The sequence below is a fragment of the Dermacentor albipictus genome, chromosome 6 (assembly GCF_038994185.2).
Source record: "Dermacentor albipictus isolate Rhodes 1998 colony chromosome 6, USDA_Dalb.pri_finalv2, whole genome shotgun sequence".
In the NCBI taxonomy this organism is placed as follows: Eukaryota; Metazoa; Arthropoda; class Arachnida; order Ixodida; family Ixodidae; genus Dermacentor; species Dermacentor albipictus.
This window is the reverse complement of record NC_091826.1, coordinates 118,689,678-118,704,919: the sequence shown is the minus strand read 5'-3', so window position 1 is coordinate 118,704,919 and position 15,242 is coordinate 118,689,678. Positions and strand designations below refer to the sequence as shown.

Sequence of the window (15,242 nt, the reverse complement as noted above, 5' to 3'; positions counted from 1 at the left end):
GCAGAGAGTAATTGGGGATCTCGGGAGGAAGGCTTCCGTCCTGCAGTGGACACAAGTAGGCTGACGACGGTTACGATGGCCCTGTGAAAATGTAAACTGTTGTCTACACCGAGTGCCTTGTTCGGAGCGTACGCGCATGCCCCGCACGTGTAGCAGCGTCGCGCTGAAGCCCCTCCCCCTCGCGTGTGACGCAGGCGGCTTCTCGGAGTTCCACTCGCGCTACCCGGAGTGGTGCGACAGCGGGGAGCCGCAGGAGCCCGGGCCCGGCTCCTCGTCGCCCCCGGGGAGCGCCGCCAATAACCCGGGGCCCGTGTCGGTGACCACGACGCGCGCCCTGCTGGGCCTGGAGACGCTGCGCATCTCGACCGAGTGCGGCTCGCCCAAGGACCCGCGCGACGACCCGGACCGCTGCGACAGCGGGCTGGCCCGCGACGACAGCCCCGGGGGCGCCGACCCGCCCTTCCCGGTGCAGATCGTGCCCTTCCTCTACCTCGGTGGGTCTCCCTCTCTTCTCTTCTTTTTTTGAGTGCTGCTCTACCGCGGACACAGATAGGTACACACGCAGATGCCTCCTCACCGGATCTTTGGCTCGATGAGCGTTCACACGATCACTTTGGTCTTTATGCGTGTTGGCCCCCTCGCGTTATCTGGGCCGCGGTTCGCTACAAAGAGTTTCAGCGTGTGGCAAATCGACTCTGAGGAATCCCGCAAGATGGAGGAAGATTTGTGAAAGGAAAAAAAAGTTATCATGCACAGTCGGTCATTACGGCCGCAGTACAGTCGTGTGGATGACCATTTCTAGGTGACTAAACAAGGTACTTAATTTTACTGACGAATTTCAGCTACCAATTCAAAGTGCAGTGAGCATCGGCGAATGCGAAGTTTCTAGCCTATGACGCGTGTGTCCGAACCAGCTCTGGCTTATTGCAGACGGGGTCTCCGGTGAACGTGTTGTAGGTTTGAGAACTTGTATCTGGTGGCGTAAACTGCGTTCGGAATTGGTAGCTGAAACTCGTTAGTAAAATCGAGTACATTGTTTACTCAGCGATGTTATTTACTCTAACGTCACCAGCTGCTGTTATAAGAAGGTAGCAGATATCGCGTGACTATGCTGGCTAGTATAGTAAGGACAACAACCTTTTGTTTTTTTTTCATGTTTTTATTGACTTCGCCCTCTTTGAAAAGAAAAACCTCATTCGTTCAAAATTTAGAGGAATAAAACTTAACAAACGGAGCCACAAGAACGTCTAAAGCCATAAACACGGATCTCGGACACACCCACACTGCTCTCCTTCATTTCTCTGGTATAGATGAACGATGTCGACGCCAGATTTTCGTCTGGTGACTTTTGTAAGAAACTCTGTCGCCTCGATGACCCTGAATTGCGCGGTCCAATGTTGTAGAGACGCTGCTTCAATAGGTGGGGGGGGGGGGATTCGAAAGGGAGGGGTCCGCAAAGTACAACACCGGCAGAGTTACTCGTACATAGCGAACAGGTATTTCTTCGGACAAAGTGTCGTTTGTACAGCGCGTCTCCTCGACCGAGCGATCCACCGTTCTGCCGGCAGTGACGCCAGCGCTTTTACGGCTTACGAAGAGGCAGTATAGTGTCGGACGACCGCGTACCATCTGGGCCGGCGGTCCCCGAATCCTGCGCGCCGTGTTAGCACACGTGTGGCAACTCCAGTCCGATCGTAAAGAAACAATTCTTTTACGAGGGGCTGGGGTTGCCGTCGAACACGAACGGTAGCAGCCCCAGCTGCGCGCCCACGCGGGCGGTCGTTGAGGTGTCCGGGTACGCGAGACTGCCGGGCGTCTGCCGACCCGGCTCTGGTCGCCTGATTGTGCGCGTCGCTAGGCGTCTATTTTGCGGCTCGTATACGTGGCAGAGGCAGGACAATGCCGCCACCTGGTGCGGCAGGCCGGTGACCGAGTAAGAGCGAGATGGAGAAGTATCATCGTCCTGGTGAATATGCTAATGCTTGAACTAATAAAACCCGGCCGCCGCTCGCGTAGGCGACAGTGTTGGTACGGGTGCGTAGCGGTAAAAGATAAAAACGCGTTTACTGCTTACAAGACCAGCACGGCACAGCGGGCATGGCGGACAGCCTAGCCGCACTGCGTCGTCTTCTTCGGCGCACTGACGATCGTAGTGTAGTCTTCGTGGGTCGTTCTGCTCGTGCCACCGCCAGAGCACTTCGAATTACTAAGCCGAATACCCCGCGGCAAACGCTTTATTATTTTTTTTTTCAAATCTGCACATCTTGGAGGACGCGAGGTGCTTGGAAGACGTCGCCACGCATCCACTTGTACAATAAATCGGGGGAGGGCCGTGGGTCGCCGCAGAGATCGCGGGAGGGGACCGCGCATGCACGCGGGTTGACACGCGTCGTCCCATTGTAAGCGACACGCGCACAGTGCGTCACGTCACAGCGGACTCTGGGAATGCCAACGTTGTCGATCGGTTTCCAGTACTCGTGCCAGAGGGCGCACCGGCTGCTCTCCTAGCGAAGCCTGCTGCCCCCAAAAAACGGGACAGGTTGACTGGAGGGAGCCCACAGCCCGCTGTCCCGAACGGTCGTGCGCCGGCCGACACGCAGGTTCAGTTCGCGCTGTCCAATTTGTCTTGCGCGCGCTGTACGCTGACCCCTCGAATCGGCTTCGCCGTGGCCACCTCGTAAAGCCCTTCTCGTTTGCAACAGCGCGCGAGGCTATACATATTAGAGCGGTCAGCCTCTGCTCGACAAGCCGCGGGCCCTTGTCTCGCGCAAAGTGCGACGCGCGCAGCGCGGACGGCCCGCGGGGGGATCCGAGCCCAGCGATGACGGCGCGCACTGTGTCGCGCAGGCAACGAGGAGAACTCGCTGGACCTGGACTCGCTGGAGCGGCACAACATCCGCTACGTGCTCAACGTGACGCACAACCTGGCCAACGCGTTCGAGGGCCGGGGCCTCAAGTACATGAAGATCCCCATCGAGGACCACTGGTCGCAGAACCTGGCCTCCTTCTTCCCGCAGGCCATCGCCTTCATCGGTGAGTTACTCTCTCCCTGTCATTGGGGTTTGCTGGCGCGACCGCATACGCCGGAAAAGTTCTAACCACTGAGGGCCTGAACTGGCCAAGGCTTAAGTGTATGGCTAAACGCTCGGAAAACGTAATTAATGTCGCCTAACTTGTCAAGGCAAAGATACCTCCTGGTGCTCTCGGCGCAGCGGCGCATTCGGTGGAGCTGTTGAGATTTCGGAAATTTTGGAGGCTGAAGGCCGAAGTCGGCTGAAGCGAGGCGGTTATAATTCGAGGTCGCTTGGAGCGCGGCCTTCGTCCTGCAGTCGTTACAAATAAGTTCATAATTACTATTGTGACGATAGCTGCGCCGAAGAAGGCGGCGATCAACTGCGTGGTTGTCAATGACGGGTATCGTACATGTTATGTAATGACCAATTTGTGGAAGGCAGCGGCGAAGTCGCGACGTTATCTTCTCTCGTGCTCAGAGTCTTACAGCACGGGAGTCTTCGTACGGCTGTTTCTCTCAGTTAAAGGATGTTTGAGTGTTTATCGACATTCATAGTTGCTAAGTGTCAACATTTCGCGCAGGAGAAACACGTGGTAGATCTTCTACAACTTGGAAAAGTATACTTTACTAAGGTTGCTACTTGAGCCCCTTGGTGTGCCATTAGTATGCATGTCACGTCGCGCGTAGAAGACTCGGACAGTAGCAAGCTACGACAATACGTACACACGAAAGTATGTGTCAGTAACTCTTCTTTTTCTTTCCAAGCCAGCTTATCAACACGACCAGCAAATGGCAATGCTCGACTGCTTTTTATTTGCGAAAGCGCGCGGTGCTGTTCTAAGCTGGCGATTCAGCTATAGAGGAAAACCAGCGTGCACGTTGGCTCGTGTCCACGACAGGGCGCGCACGCCTCGCGCCGGCGGCTACGCGCTTCCCGCACGCATGTACTTACAAGGCTGCGAGGGCAAACGTGTACGATCATTCAAGCCCGATGCACCCACCTCGGGGAGCACGTGATTAATTTGCCGGCCGCCAAGGCCGCCGCATGCGACGTAGTTGCGCGGCTTATTTGCATCCCCCCACGAAGGCGTCGTCGTCGTCGTCGTCGCGGGAACGAGATGCGCGCGCGCCGTGGATGGCTGCCTTAATAAGGCGTGCACGTGAACGGCGCGTGTTCGTGCAGCGACCACACCAGAAAGCGCTTCCGGCCTCGCGGTAGGCCAGCGTGTTTTGCAAAAAAAGTTGCGGGTCACATTCGATTACGTGTAATAAAAAGAAAAGGCAATTTAAGTGGCCCTTAATAACCGCCGTCTGCTCAGTGTTGAGCTCGTCTGCTCAGTGTCGAGCTCGTCTGCTCAGTGTCGAGCTCCAGAGTCCGCCCTTGTAGCTCTCATTGCAGTGCCGGGAGCCGAATTCACAAAGTTCGTTGGAAAGTGATCTTTCCCGTTGACTGGTCATCTTTCGTAATAATATTGCTATAGATCAATATTGCTTGTTTATTTTGGCCTGTGCCCAAAAGGATTGGCTGGAATTTCCCCTTACGAACAATCTTTGCGTAACAGATATCTTGTGAAGTCGGGCCGAGGTTATTGTGACACACGCGTGTAGGTTGTCTTTGGCGTAGCGCGCTGATATTGCGGGAGTGTCTTTTAAAGCGAAGCTTTCTTTTGGAACTCTCGTCGACTTTGTTGACCGTGGATGTCTTGCCGAATAGCTCAACCCAGGCTAACGGATATTGGCTTGCAGCCATCTGGTACAACACCCTCGTTTCTGCCGCTGGCAGGCTCTGGGCCCGTATTTTACAAACGCACCCGCACACACACTAGAATTGTTTCGGACAGTGAATTCCTGGCAATCCCGGCGCTGGACACATCATCGGGGAAGGCGGCCAGCCAATGGCACTCGCAGGAAGCACTTGCGAACGAAAAGCTTCGTGATACGGCCCCAGTGCCCTGCGTGTACGGGGCAACAAAATAAAACTGCGCGCATCTCGCGCGTCACAGCGCAGCATTTAAGTGAAACGCTTCAATCGAAGTTTCGTGCTTCGCGTAACATCGATTTCAACGAGTGCGTTGTACCTACCGCAACTTTAGTAGTGTTTTCTTTGAACGCCCGTCGAGCGCGGCCCCGTCTGGCGCGTCGCCCTCACCTGTCTTCATCTGACGCGGAAGCTGTGATTGCGCCGCGTCGTCTGCTGCTGCTGCTGCGCGTGGCTGCGCCGTCTGGAAGCGTCTCGCCAGAGGCGGACGCGGCGACGACAACGCGCCGCGTAATGAATGAACGCCGCGCGAGGTGGTGGTGTGTGTATTCGCGGGCGATGCAGGCGCGTCTCTGAGCGGCAGTCACGTCTCCTCTCTCTCTCTCTCTCTCTCTCTCATTGTGCGCGCGTCGTGCAGCATATACTGCCGTGTGGAAAGGTGGGACCGCACGACTAGCGTTTGAGAAAGAAATGCACCTGCGAAACGTGCGAGTCTGGCTGCTTGTTTCCTTACCCTGTTCTTTCTTTCTTAAAATTTTTTTTTTCGCTGTCGTCTTGCCCTTTGTTTGATGTGAAGCAATAGCATGTGCGTTTCCTGCTTTTCGAGCAGTACGTTCGATCAGTGGTCGGGCAGTTTTGCATTGAGGTGGGAAAAAAAATAAAGTTTTCACATCAATAGGTAGGAATAGTTGTTTTATTATAGTGACGCTCGAAAGCAGGAACTGAAGCAAAACTTTCTTTCGCTTTGTAAATCTTATTGGTGGCTATACGCGGAGGATAGGGGAATAGGAATAAAATAAAGCTGCGATTAAGGATAGGGCATAGGATGGACAGTGAGGAGGCTGTATAACCGTAATGTCACGGTCCTGTTATTTCATTTACGTTTCTTTGTTTAATACTTTTACGACCCCACCATTGAACCTCACCCCTGCACAGGCGACTGAGCCATTCGTGTTACTGAAAGAACGCGGGAAGGAAATGTGAAGTCCAGCTACATTGTAAGATTACAGCTTTCGATAACAAAGTTGCCATCCATGACGATAACAAAGCTTGTTGTTTTTTTTTCTTTTTTTCAACTAGACTATCAAAATCTGAATATTGGAGTGGCGCCCCCTGTTGCAGGCTGTGGTTCATTTCGTGTGATGTCAGCAATGGCTGATTCGCAGAAAGCGACATAGAGGGAGGTGCCGCGGAGATTATGTCTACTCGTCCGTTTTGCCGTGGGCGATCCAAATAGAGAAGCAGAAGCCGCGACCTTCAGCGGCGATTTTCTACGGAACAAAGCATGAAGTGATGTGTGGGCACAGAGAAAACGATGCGAATAATTTGTCCGTCTAGCTCGGCTCAATGTTTTGTTTTAACTACCCTTTAAAGTTTGTTCTCTCTCCCTCTTCTGCAGCTTCGAAAATTCGTGGGAGTAGCCGGGCGCTCCTTTAACCGTAAACCTTCCGCATTCGGCTGGTGCCCGCTTGATACGCGTGCGTATACCGTCGCGTGTTGTGGATCGACTCGCGTTCTTTTGAAACGCCTCTCCGCAGCCGCGGCTACACGCGCCGTGGGCATCCTCGCGTCGCCCGATCTCTCGTTCGCCCGTGGGTGGCATCGCCGTTGCGCGCGCGTGGGTGTGTTTTGCGAGCTCTCCGCGTCGAAAGAAGCAGCGAGTGGGGGGCGGGGGGGGGAGGGCGCAGGCGTAGTTAGTTCGCTTTCCCGCGAGGCAGGCCGCTTCGCGCCGTGTGGGCCGGTTGCCTTCCAAGGCGCGCCTGCGTAGGACGAGAGCACGAAGGGAACAAGAAAAAAAAGAACGCGAAAAGAGAAAAAAGAAACCGACGACGGCGCACTGGTTTGCCTCAATTCTTCCCACTCCGCTCCTTTTGCGCACGCTTAAATTGCGACGTACTGCGTCGTTCGCGTGTAGTGTTTTCGTTATTCGGGGCGAAAACTGCGGGGGCGATGCCATAATGTACCTGGGACCGACGCGCGTCATTTTAACACGCCCGAACGGGCGCACGTGGGTGGAACGCGCGGCTTTCCTACGAAACTCTCTCGGGTGGGAAACTCTGGCGCAGCCGTCGTTCGGTTATCCGTGGGAACAACGATGGCTAGCGCGTAAAATTTGCCTAAACTTCGTGCGGGGTGCTTCGGACGTTCGTTGAGTGTTATTTATCGAGCTCCGTATCTTTTTCTTAATTCCGACAGCATCTTCTAATTAAACGCCTAATAGCGTTCCAAACGCGCGAGAGAATGAGTCTCCTCGCACATACGTAAACGTTACCAATAGTTACGTTCGTCGCGCAATACCTCGCTGAAAAAGTGATCCACTCGCAAAGTCACCGAGCCGTTCGAACCCAGAATGAAGGACGAATCGGGCAAATCCACGTACTAACACGATCAACGCAGTGCCAGCTCAACCGGCGTATTCGCATTTGCCGAAGACAGTAGCGCCAGAGTTACCTCGAGCAATGTTTTGCAAGAAGTACTGTGAGGTGGAAATCTCAGTTTCTTTCTTTTTCTAGGCAGTGAAGCGGTGAGGGTGAGGTTACTTGCCGTTCTTTCGCGTTTCGATTTTCTTTTTCTGTTTTTAACATCATCTCTGGGCTACCGCTCCTCGATCACGTACCACATTTTTTTATGTCCTACCCGCGCACCTCTCCTCTGTAAGGCTTTACTACGGTAGAGTCGTTCTGTTGGTCACTGCAGAGAAGCTGCAAGACGTGAGAGCAACGAGAAATAAATAGATGCAAGAAACGAGTGGCAGCACATTTCTTTTTTTGTGTAAGCAACGTCTTCGTACATACAGCCTTTCGGCTACGCGACGTAAGCGAATTTCGCTGTTTTTTCATGACATCACGACAATGTCGAGACAAACTTTCGCAGCTAGTTGAAATATCTTAAAATGTGTTCTGCAGCCTTTGTGCTAGCGAAGCCTCGGCGTTTTACGTGCGGGAAGTGTACGCCCAAACGCACACCCCAGCGAACGGCTCCCTGTGAGGGACGGAAACCGATCTCGAAGGCTGCTTGTTTTGCGAGCTGCATGCGCCGGATGTAATGGCCAAGACGGAAGCACGTCTTAGCCACCACGTTAGTTGCTACGGCTTCGGAAATGTCTGTTATAGAAAAAAAAAAAAAGCTGCGTCAACACGACCGTGGACATCTCATCCGTGCTGTGGGGGTGAAGTGGGCGACAAATGGTGATGAGGAAAGAGTGGAGCGCAGTCGCAGTGGGAGGTTGTTGCACGTGCCGCCAATTTGCATTATTTCGTGTTCCCCCCCCCCCCCCCCTCTTGATTTCTCGCTCGTTAAGTCGTGAAAGCTCTCCCACGCTGTCGATTAAAGGAACGAGCGTTCGCTTGACCAGCTTTCCGCCCGAGCGAGGGCGGAAGTTACAGTGGCGTCCCATATTATGTAGTCTACGTGTCTCCTCCACAACCCGATCATCCGCCCACGGCTCGTTTCTCTACATCCTTTTTCCTCGAAATTTCGCACTGCTCGCGTGTTTCCTTCACTCACTCGTATACCGGAGAGAGAGAGATGCGTGGGCGCCCGCGCTTTTCTCCTCGTGACTGTTTTTCGTTTCGCTTTCTTCTTTATGCGTTAGTATTACGAGTGGAAAGTGGAAAAGATCTGTATGTTTGTCGAGTGTGGGAAGCCGGTCACTTGGTACAAATTCTCTAATACTATGACTAGATGAAAAGTGTCAATGAGAAAATCGTACAGCAACATGGAAAGCTCCCGATACAGCTTTCATATTGCTCAGTACGTGCTACATGAAAGTGCTTTTCCGAGCATGAAGGAAGCCCGCGAATACACGCAAAGTGCCTTTGCATGTATTCGCGAGCTTTTCGCGCACGGAAATGCGCTTTTATATAGCACGCACTGAGCAACAGAAAGCTGTATCGGGAGCTTTCCATGTTGCTGTACGATTTTCTCATTGACTTTTTTGATCTAATAATAATATTTCAGAAGTTGATTAATTAATGAAGACTAATTATGTAATTAGGTGGAATACAAAAATAATCTGAGTATCTCCAAGCGACGGCAAACAACTTTACCTTGGTTTTGTCCGGCTACGTGGCATTTGCATGTTTAAAAATCTTCGCGCACGATAGTTGGGACACCCTGTATATATAATTTGCACCACCGTCAATTGCGCCTCGCTGCTCCTGGAAGAGGCCGGCCGTGTGTCGAGAAATTGAGCGCCGTAACAACAGTTTAAAAAAATGTGTCGAACGCGTTTTCAACCATGGATCCGGGACCTGGAAGATGTGCGGCGTAATGCTAACGCATTTCTCGCATTCACCGCCATGTCGCCATGGGGCCATCGTCCGACGGTTTACGGCGCCCCTTGCGCGAACCGCTCCGCTAGCCGATTTCACGTCTCCGCCGTTCATTACGTCCTTCAGATGGCGCTGTTCGCAGCGACAGTTTAAAGCCCCTCAATTTTCCAAAAGTAGCGCCATTCTTAGATCTTTCCGCCACCCCGCTCACCCAGGCGCTTCCTCCTCCGCTCCTCCTGTCGCCCCAGCCTCCTCCGCTCCCCCATTGGCCAATCTGTGTCACGTGAAAGCGGGCCCCGCGCTTTTGTATATTTTTTTCTTTCCGGCGCAGAGCAGGCGCCGCGCTTTTGTATATCTTTTCTTTCCAGCGCGCTGCGACCCCCAATCTTGGGCCTGCGACCCCCATTTTTGGGCCTCCGCGACGAAGTACGGCAGGCGGTTTGAAGGAGCGCGGTAGTTTTATACAATGTGTTAGGGCCGAGTGCTTAATTGCGATGCCGTGCTGCTGCGCCTACGGTTGCCACAACAGACCCAGTGACGGCAAAAAGCTTTTTGTTTTACCATCCGCCGGGCGCAACGCAAAACGAAGAAAAGTGTGGATTCACAAGATCGGGCGGGCTGACTTCGAGCAAGTGGCAAAGAACGCGCGGCTTTGTTAAGTGACACGGCTCCTCCAACCTCTTCTTTTGACGCCCGTGTCAAAACGGGCCCGTGTCCAGTGCATTGGGGGTGCGTTAAAGAACCCCAGCTGCAAAAAAAATTAATCCAGAGCCCCCATTATGGCGTGCCTTATGAGATCGTGGTGTTGGGATGTAAAACCCAAGAATCAACTTTTCTTCTGTCTTGTGTGCCTTGACTGTTCCAGTTAACGCAACACTGCTTCCTTGTGAAAACTTACAACGCAGATAATACAGACGCACGTAGTATACAGAGATAAAATTAGCACTTCAACAAAAGTGTTGCTGGTGCCAATGAGGGAGGGGGATAATTATTTTCTGAACCTCTTTCCAGTTGTCCCATCAAGTTCCTTCTTTCTTTTCTATCAAATTCTAACCATTTGCACTGTAATAAATAAATAACGATTTCATATGCTGGTAAGTTGTTAAAATTATCTGTACCGCCTATGTGTGAAAACGTTGCTCATGGCCACCACAACCTGTGCATGAGCTACGTACATCTGTAAAAGGCGCGGAACAGAAACGGCCCTGCTGCCAGGCATTGCTGACCGCAGACAGTCGGAATCTCTCACGCGCCGGCCGAACAAAAGCATCCTGCAGGTACGTAAATTAACCTACGAAACCACGTGCACATACTTTCGCACTGTCAAAACCTGAAACTCTGGTAATTACTCGCGTGTCTGAGCACACCGCGTGCTTGTGTCGTGTTTCAGCAACACGAACTTTCAACGTGCGCGCGCTTTACGCCTTAAATACGCCTTGAATAATGGTGCTTTTCTCTATTTCTTCCGCAAATCCGACACGACATTCTTAAGGCCAGTTACCGACTGACAAAGCAAGATCTAGATTGAAAAAACTGCTCCGCAGGACTCGAACGAACTTTTCCGCAGATTTCCTCCCGTAGCGTGTTAGCCGTCGTCTGCTACGGCAGGCCCACTGCCGGCGGCGCCACCGTCGAGGCCGCGCCGAGCGGAGGAGGAGAGAAGTGAATGGCGCTACTTTGGGAGATTGAGGGGCTTTACGACAGTTAGGGGGGCTCGTGGGTCCCCGCGTTGTTCCTCTCTCATTTGTCCAGTATCGTTTTGCGTCGCTGCGAAACTCGCCAAGGAGTGTTTTCCTTGTATCCTCTCCCACCTTCCTTCTCTCCACGTAGCCCTCGTTTCGTCTATCACCGTCCGTTTGAAGTATTTGGAACTATCGGGAAGAGGGGTCGTCCCTCTGCCAGAGTATCGGCCTACGTGCCTGGTGAGGAGTGGGAAGGGGGAGGGGGGCTGCATCCGAGATGACGAGGGGGTTAATCAGCTGCATTCGAGTCGACCGTCTAGTGGGCGTCCTCAGGGCGGTGAAGGGCAGGGAGGGGGAGAGGTCGAGAAGGGTTGGCGGGCACTGACGCCCCCGCGTGGAACCCCGTCTCTCTGTACACCCTTCCTCCTTTCTCTCAACAGACACGTATATTTTGTTCATGCTTTCTGCGAAAATGCGAATGTTTTTGTTTTCTTCTTCTTCTTCCGCGCATCGAGCAAGACTTTCTGCGTGAGTGCTCTCGGGCGGAGCCGCCTTGTCGGCCCGCTGCTATTTCGGTTTGAAGGAGCTCTGACAACACTCGGCGCCCACTGCAACCAGGGCGGGCGGCCGGATAGGCGCCGTGGCTGCCCTGTTGATTCTTCGTGCAGTCTGTGTTCGTTTCCTTTCTTTCCTGGGTGATTTCTGTTTTGCCGCGCTCGCCCGTTGGTGCGCGTCTGAGCGTGTGCGTAGCCTTTCGTCTCAATGGGCTTTTGAAATTACGGCCGTCCGCCGACTGGTTCTCGACGAAGAGAAATTCGCGAAGTCTGTTTAATCTTCTGGAGAACAGCCACTACTCTTTCGCTCTTTTCTTTCTCGTCGTTTCCACTCGGTTTCGTCTTGGTTCACTGTGGATCAACGAAGAAAATGCATTGTGTTCCCGTCGTCTGATGAGTTCTGATGAACCGTGTCGTCAGAGACGGCGGCGCAACGCGATTGGTTCCTATTGTAGCTGCCGCGGTGTGGGGAGTGGTGAACGCTCTTTCTGGTGGCGGCGGTCCTCTTCGTTGCCGAAAGGCGAAACGGGCACGGGGCACGTCTGCCAATGTGTGAGGACATGTCAGCGCGGACTTGTGGGACGCTTCTCACGGACGCTTTATGCAAGCTTCGGAGGCCCTTAAGCTTTACCGCTGACTGCAGCTACCGTTTTCGTATCGGTGCCGTTTCTCGACTCGAATTACATTGTTCGTGCGTTTGCATTTTTTCAACCCCGGTGTCGATGCGTTGTCCAGCAGGCTGAAACCAGCACCTTCTCCTGCGTTTGGTACAGCAAGGTGTCGTTCGAACCCGCTAGTTCGCATCCATCACTCCGAACTGAACTTCAGAAGCGAAAGGTGTTGCTCGTGCCAGCCAATCAGAAGAAGTGACTAGAAAAGGAAATCCTCCATTGGCCCCGCCTCCGATCGCGCGACGCCGACTACTGCAGCTTCAGGGAAGGATTAGCGCCTACTGCGCGCACAATGAGACGGGTCCCTGCAGGCTTCTCTGGAAGGCGCGCAGCTGCCGATCCAAGCTCGCTGATTGGCTCACACTAGCCCTGGCCGCACTGCGCGAAGTTGCACAGGGGGAACGCAGGTATTCACGTTCGCCGACGCGAAAGCTGGGCCTTGATCGGGCTTCGCTCCATCCAGAGAGAGAATAAACTTCCATTATCGAGGTTGAGCGCAGTTTTCTTTCCCAAAATCCTTGCGCGAAGCATAGAGTTTCCTACAATATGGCGCAAAGGAGATAGCGCGTGCAGACGACAAGAGGACGTGGCGCGTCGTTTGTTGCCGGCTTCTCTGTCGTTCGTGCCGTTCTTGGGAGTGCCTGGTCGTGATATACCCGCCTGTGCAGACGTCGTTCCCGGTTTGTTGACGACGCCGAGCCACAGAGACGCTGAAGTTTACGGATGTACCGACCTATCGCGCCGGCCTGCAAACAGCCGTCCCCTTCTTCGTTTTCGTTACAAGAGCGGGGTGGGGGGTGGGGGGGGGCGCAGCTATAATTGCGCAACAACCTGCAGACCACGGGACGCAGACCACCCCCCTCGCTCCGCCGTGGACTCGCAACTTCCGGCGCCGTTTCGGGGACGACCGGAAGTGGCGGCCGCCGGGGCCCTCCCTCCCCGTTCGTGCCGTTCCCCGGAGGTGGGGGGACGTAGTACGTGCGGGGAGGAAACGGGCAGAACGCGAACCGGACGCTTCGCGCCCGCGAACGAGAGGGCGCGCGGCCGGCGGTGTTTACACAGGACCGAGAAAGAAAACACTGGGGAGAATATGGCGCCTGCGTTCAGCCGCACCCTCTCCCGAACCGTTTTTTTTTCTCGTAGCATCTCTCTTTCTTCGCTCCCGTCGTTGTTAAGCCTCATTGCAGCACGTGTCGAGGGAGAGGAGAAAGGGGAATGATAAGTGCGGGCATTCGATGAGGCAACCCAGACCTGCGGCGTCTCGCTGTGCAGTGATCAGAACGAATGGCGGCGCAGTTGGGCGGAGGCGAAATTTAGAGACGCCGTCACTTCCGGTGGCACAGCTGGCACGTAAAGCGTCCTTCCTGTTCTTTTTTTTTGTTTGTTTTTAACTAACCCGTGGGGTCGGGGAGGGGGGGGGGCGTAAATTTAAGGTATTAGTGTTCGATTGGGGGCGGCTGCGCGGATTGGATCTTTTTGTGAGCCGGTTTCGTACGGAACCCCGTCCCGGTACGGACAAACAAAAGCCTTGTGAACCGGATGTTTCACCGACGGCAATTACTTGAGATGGCGGATTTCCGGAGAGAATGACGTCTTACCGACCACGCGTGGTAGCAGCTGCGGACGTCAGAATTAGCCCGAAGTAAGGAGATGCAATTTCGTGGCAGTGAGGCGCAAACAAATACACGTACTGAGGATTCCGCGCAATGTCCAGCGCCTCTGGCACTTTTTCTGTGCGTTCTATATTGGAGACGTTTTCTTTTTCTTAGTCTCCTTAAAGTCGGTATAGCACTAGGAGATTGGGGGAGGTGGGGGGGGGGGGGCATGTTCGGCGTTCTGGCAACATATGGGAAGCCGCCCGAAGTGAGCGATCGCCTTGTGGCTCAACGTGGCCGGCGCACGTCGTCACTAACGTCGGAGTCGGTGCAATCGGTGACACATAAGTCACGCCTTTAATAATAATAATAATAATAACAATAATAATATGTTTCTTCTGTGATACATTCGTTGTAATAACCGGTCCGCTTAAGTACAAGTGCTAATCATTGCCACCATGATGCTAAACAGGGTAACAGCGCATGGGACAGGGCGAACAGAGCAGAAAAAAAAGGACGTCCGTCTTCTCGTGCTTGTTCTGCCCTGTCCGCTGTTACCACATTTGGCTTCAGCATGTTCCAACGGGGCCATATGAGCAGTGTTTTGCGTCAACAAAAGCACCTACGATGCCAAATCTTTAAAACCGCAGAGAACGTACGTGACCCTACTCTGAGGTACGTTCATTTCGAAAGAGCCAAGGTTGGCATTCAGGCTAACTGAGAACCGACTTAGCATCGGCACAAATGAGTGGAGCGCCAATAATAATATCTAATAGACAGTCCTGCCCGCCCCCCGCCTTACCGAAACGTTTCTGTGCGTCTTCGTTGTTGCCTCAAAAGGATTAACCCTCTTCGCGCTCCGACTGGGCACCTGCGAGGCCCCGCATCCTTGGCTTCGCCACCTACCCAGCCGGGACGAGGAGAAGGTTGACCTTCGCCACGACGTCCTTTTCCGGGAGCTGACGGCGGCCCCCGTACTACCGGCTCTTTCTTCTCACGACGGCATTGACGCAGGCAGTGAAGTCATTTTGCTCCGCAGAAAAGCCACCAGCCGACAATGGGCGCGCGGCGATAGCGGGGGCGTGTCTCTTCTCGGGGCCAGGGCATGACGAATCCGTAGCACTTCGACGCTCTAAACCAATGGTGTTTCGGTTCGTGTCTTTTCCTGTTTTTTTTTTTTTTTTCATTCTCGTGCGTCAGGCCACGTCCGTCGTCGACCGTTCAGCTCGGCAACTCGTTCCCGGAGCTGTGCAGGTTTGGCCGAGCGGATGCTCTAAATGTCGGTGACGCAAGCAGGCTGCTACCAAACTGCAAACTTATCGGTCATCGCGGCTGTATGAGTGGGGAAACAACATTCCATGTTGGTTTAAAAAAAAAAAAGCTATTTAACAGCGCAAACTATGGGACGTGCAGACTGTGACAGACGAAGCGCACCTTGTACCGTTACTCGTTTTCCTTTCTTTCTATCTTTCTTT

At 53.6% G+C, this 15,242-nt stretch overlaps 1 protein-coding gene across 1 annotated transcript in view; it reads left to right on the top strand.

The window, feature by feature from the left end:
- Mkp3 (Mitogen-activated protein kinase phosphatase 3) overlaps nucleotides 1–15,242 on the top strand; it is an 82,430-nt gene that overhangs the window by 30,968 nt on the left and 36,220 nt on the right. The window contains exons 2-3 of the mRNA XM_065449598.2: nucleotides 195–494; nucleotides 2,848–3,033. Coding sequence (XP_065305670.1) covers nucleotides 195–494; nucleotides 2,848–3,033 — 486 coding nt within the window. The remainder of the gene's footprint in view (nucleotides 1–194; nucleotides 495–2,847; nucleotides 3,034–15,242) is intronic.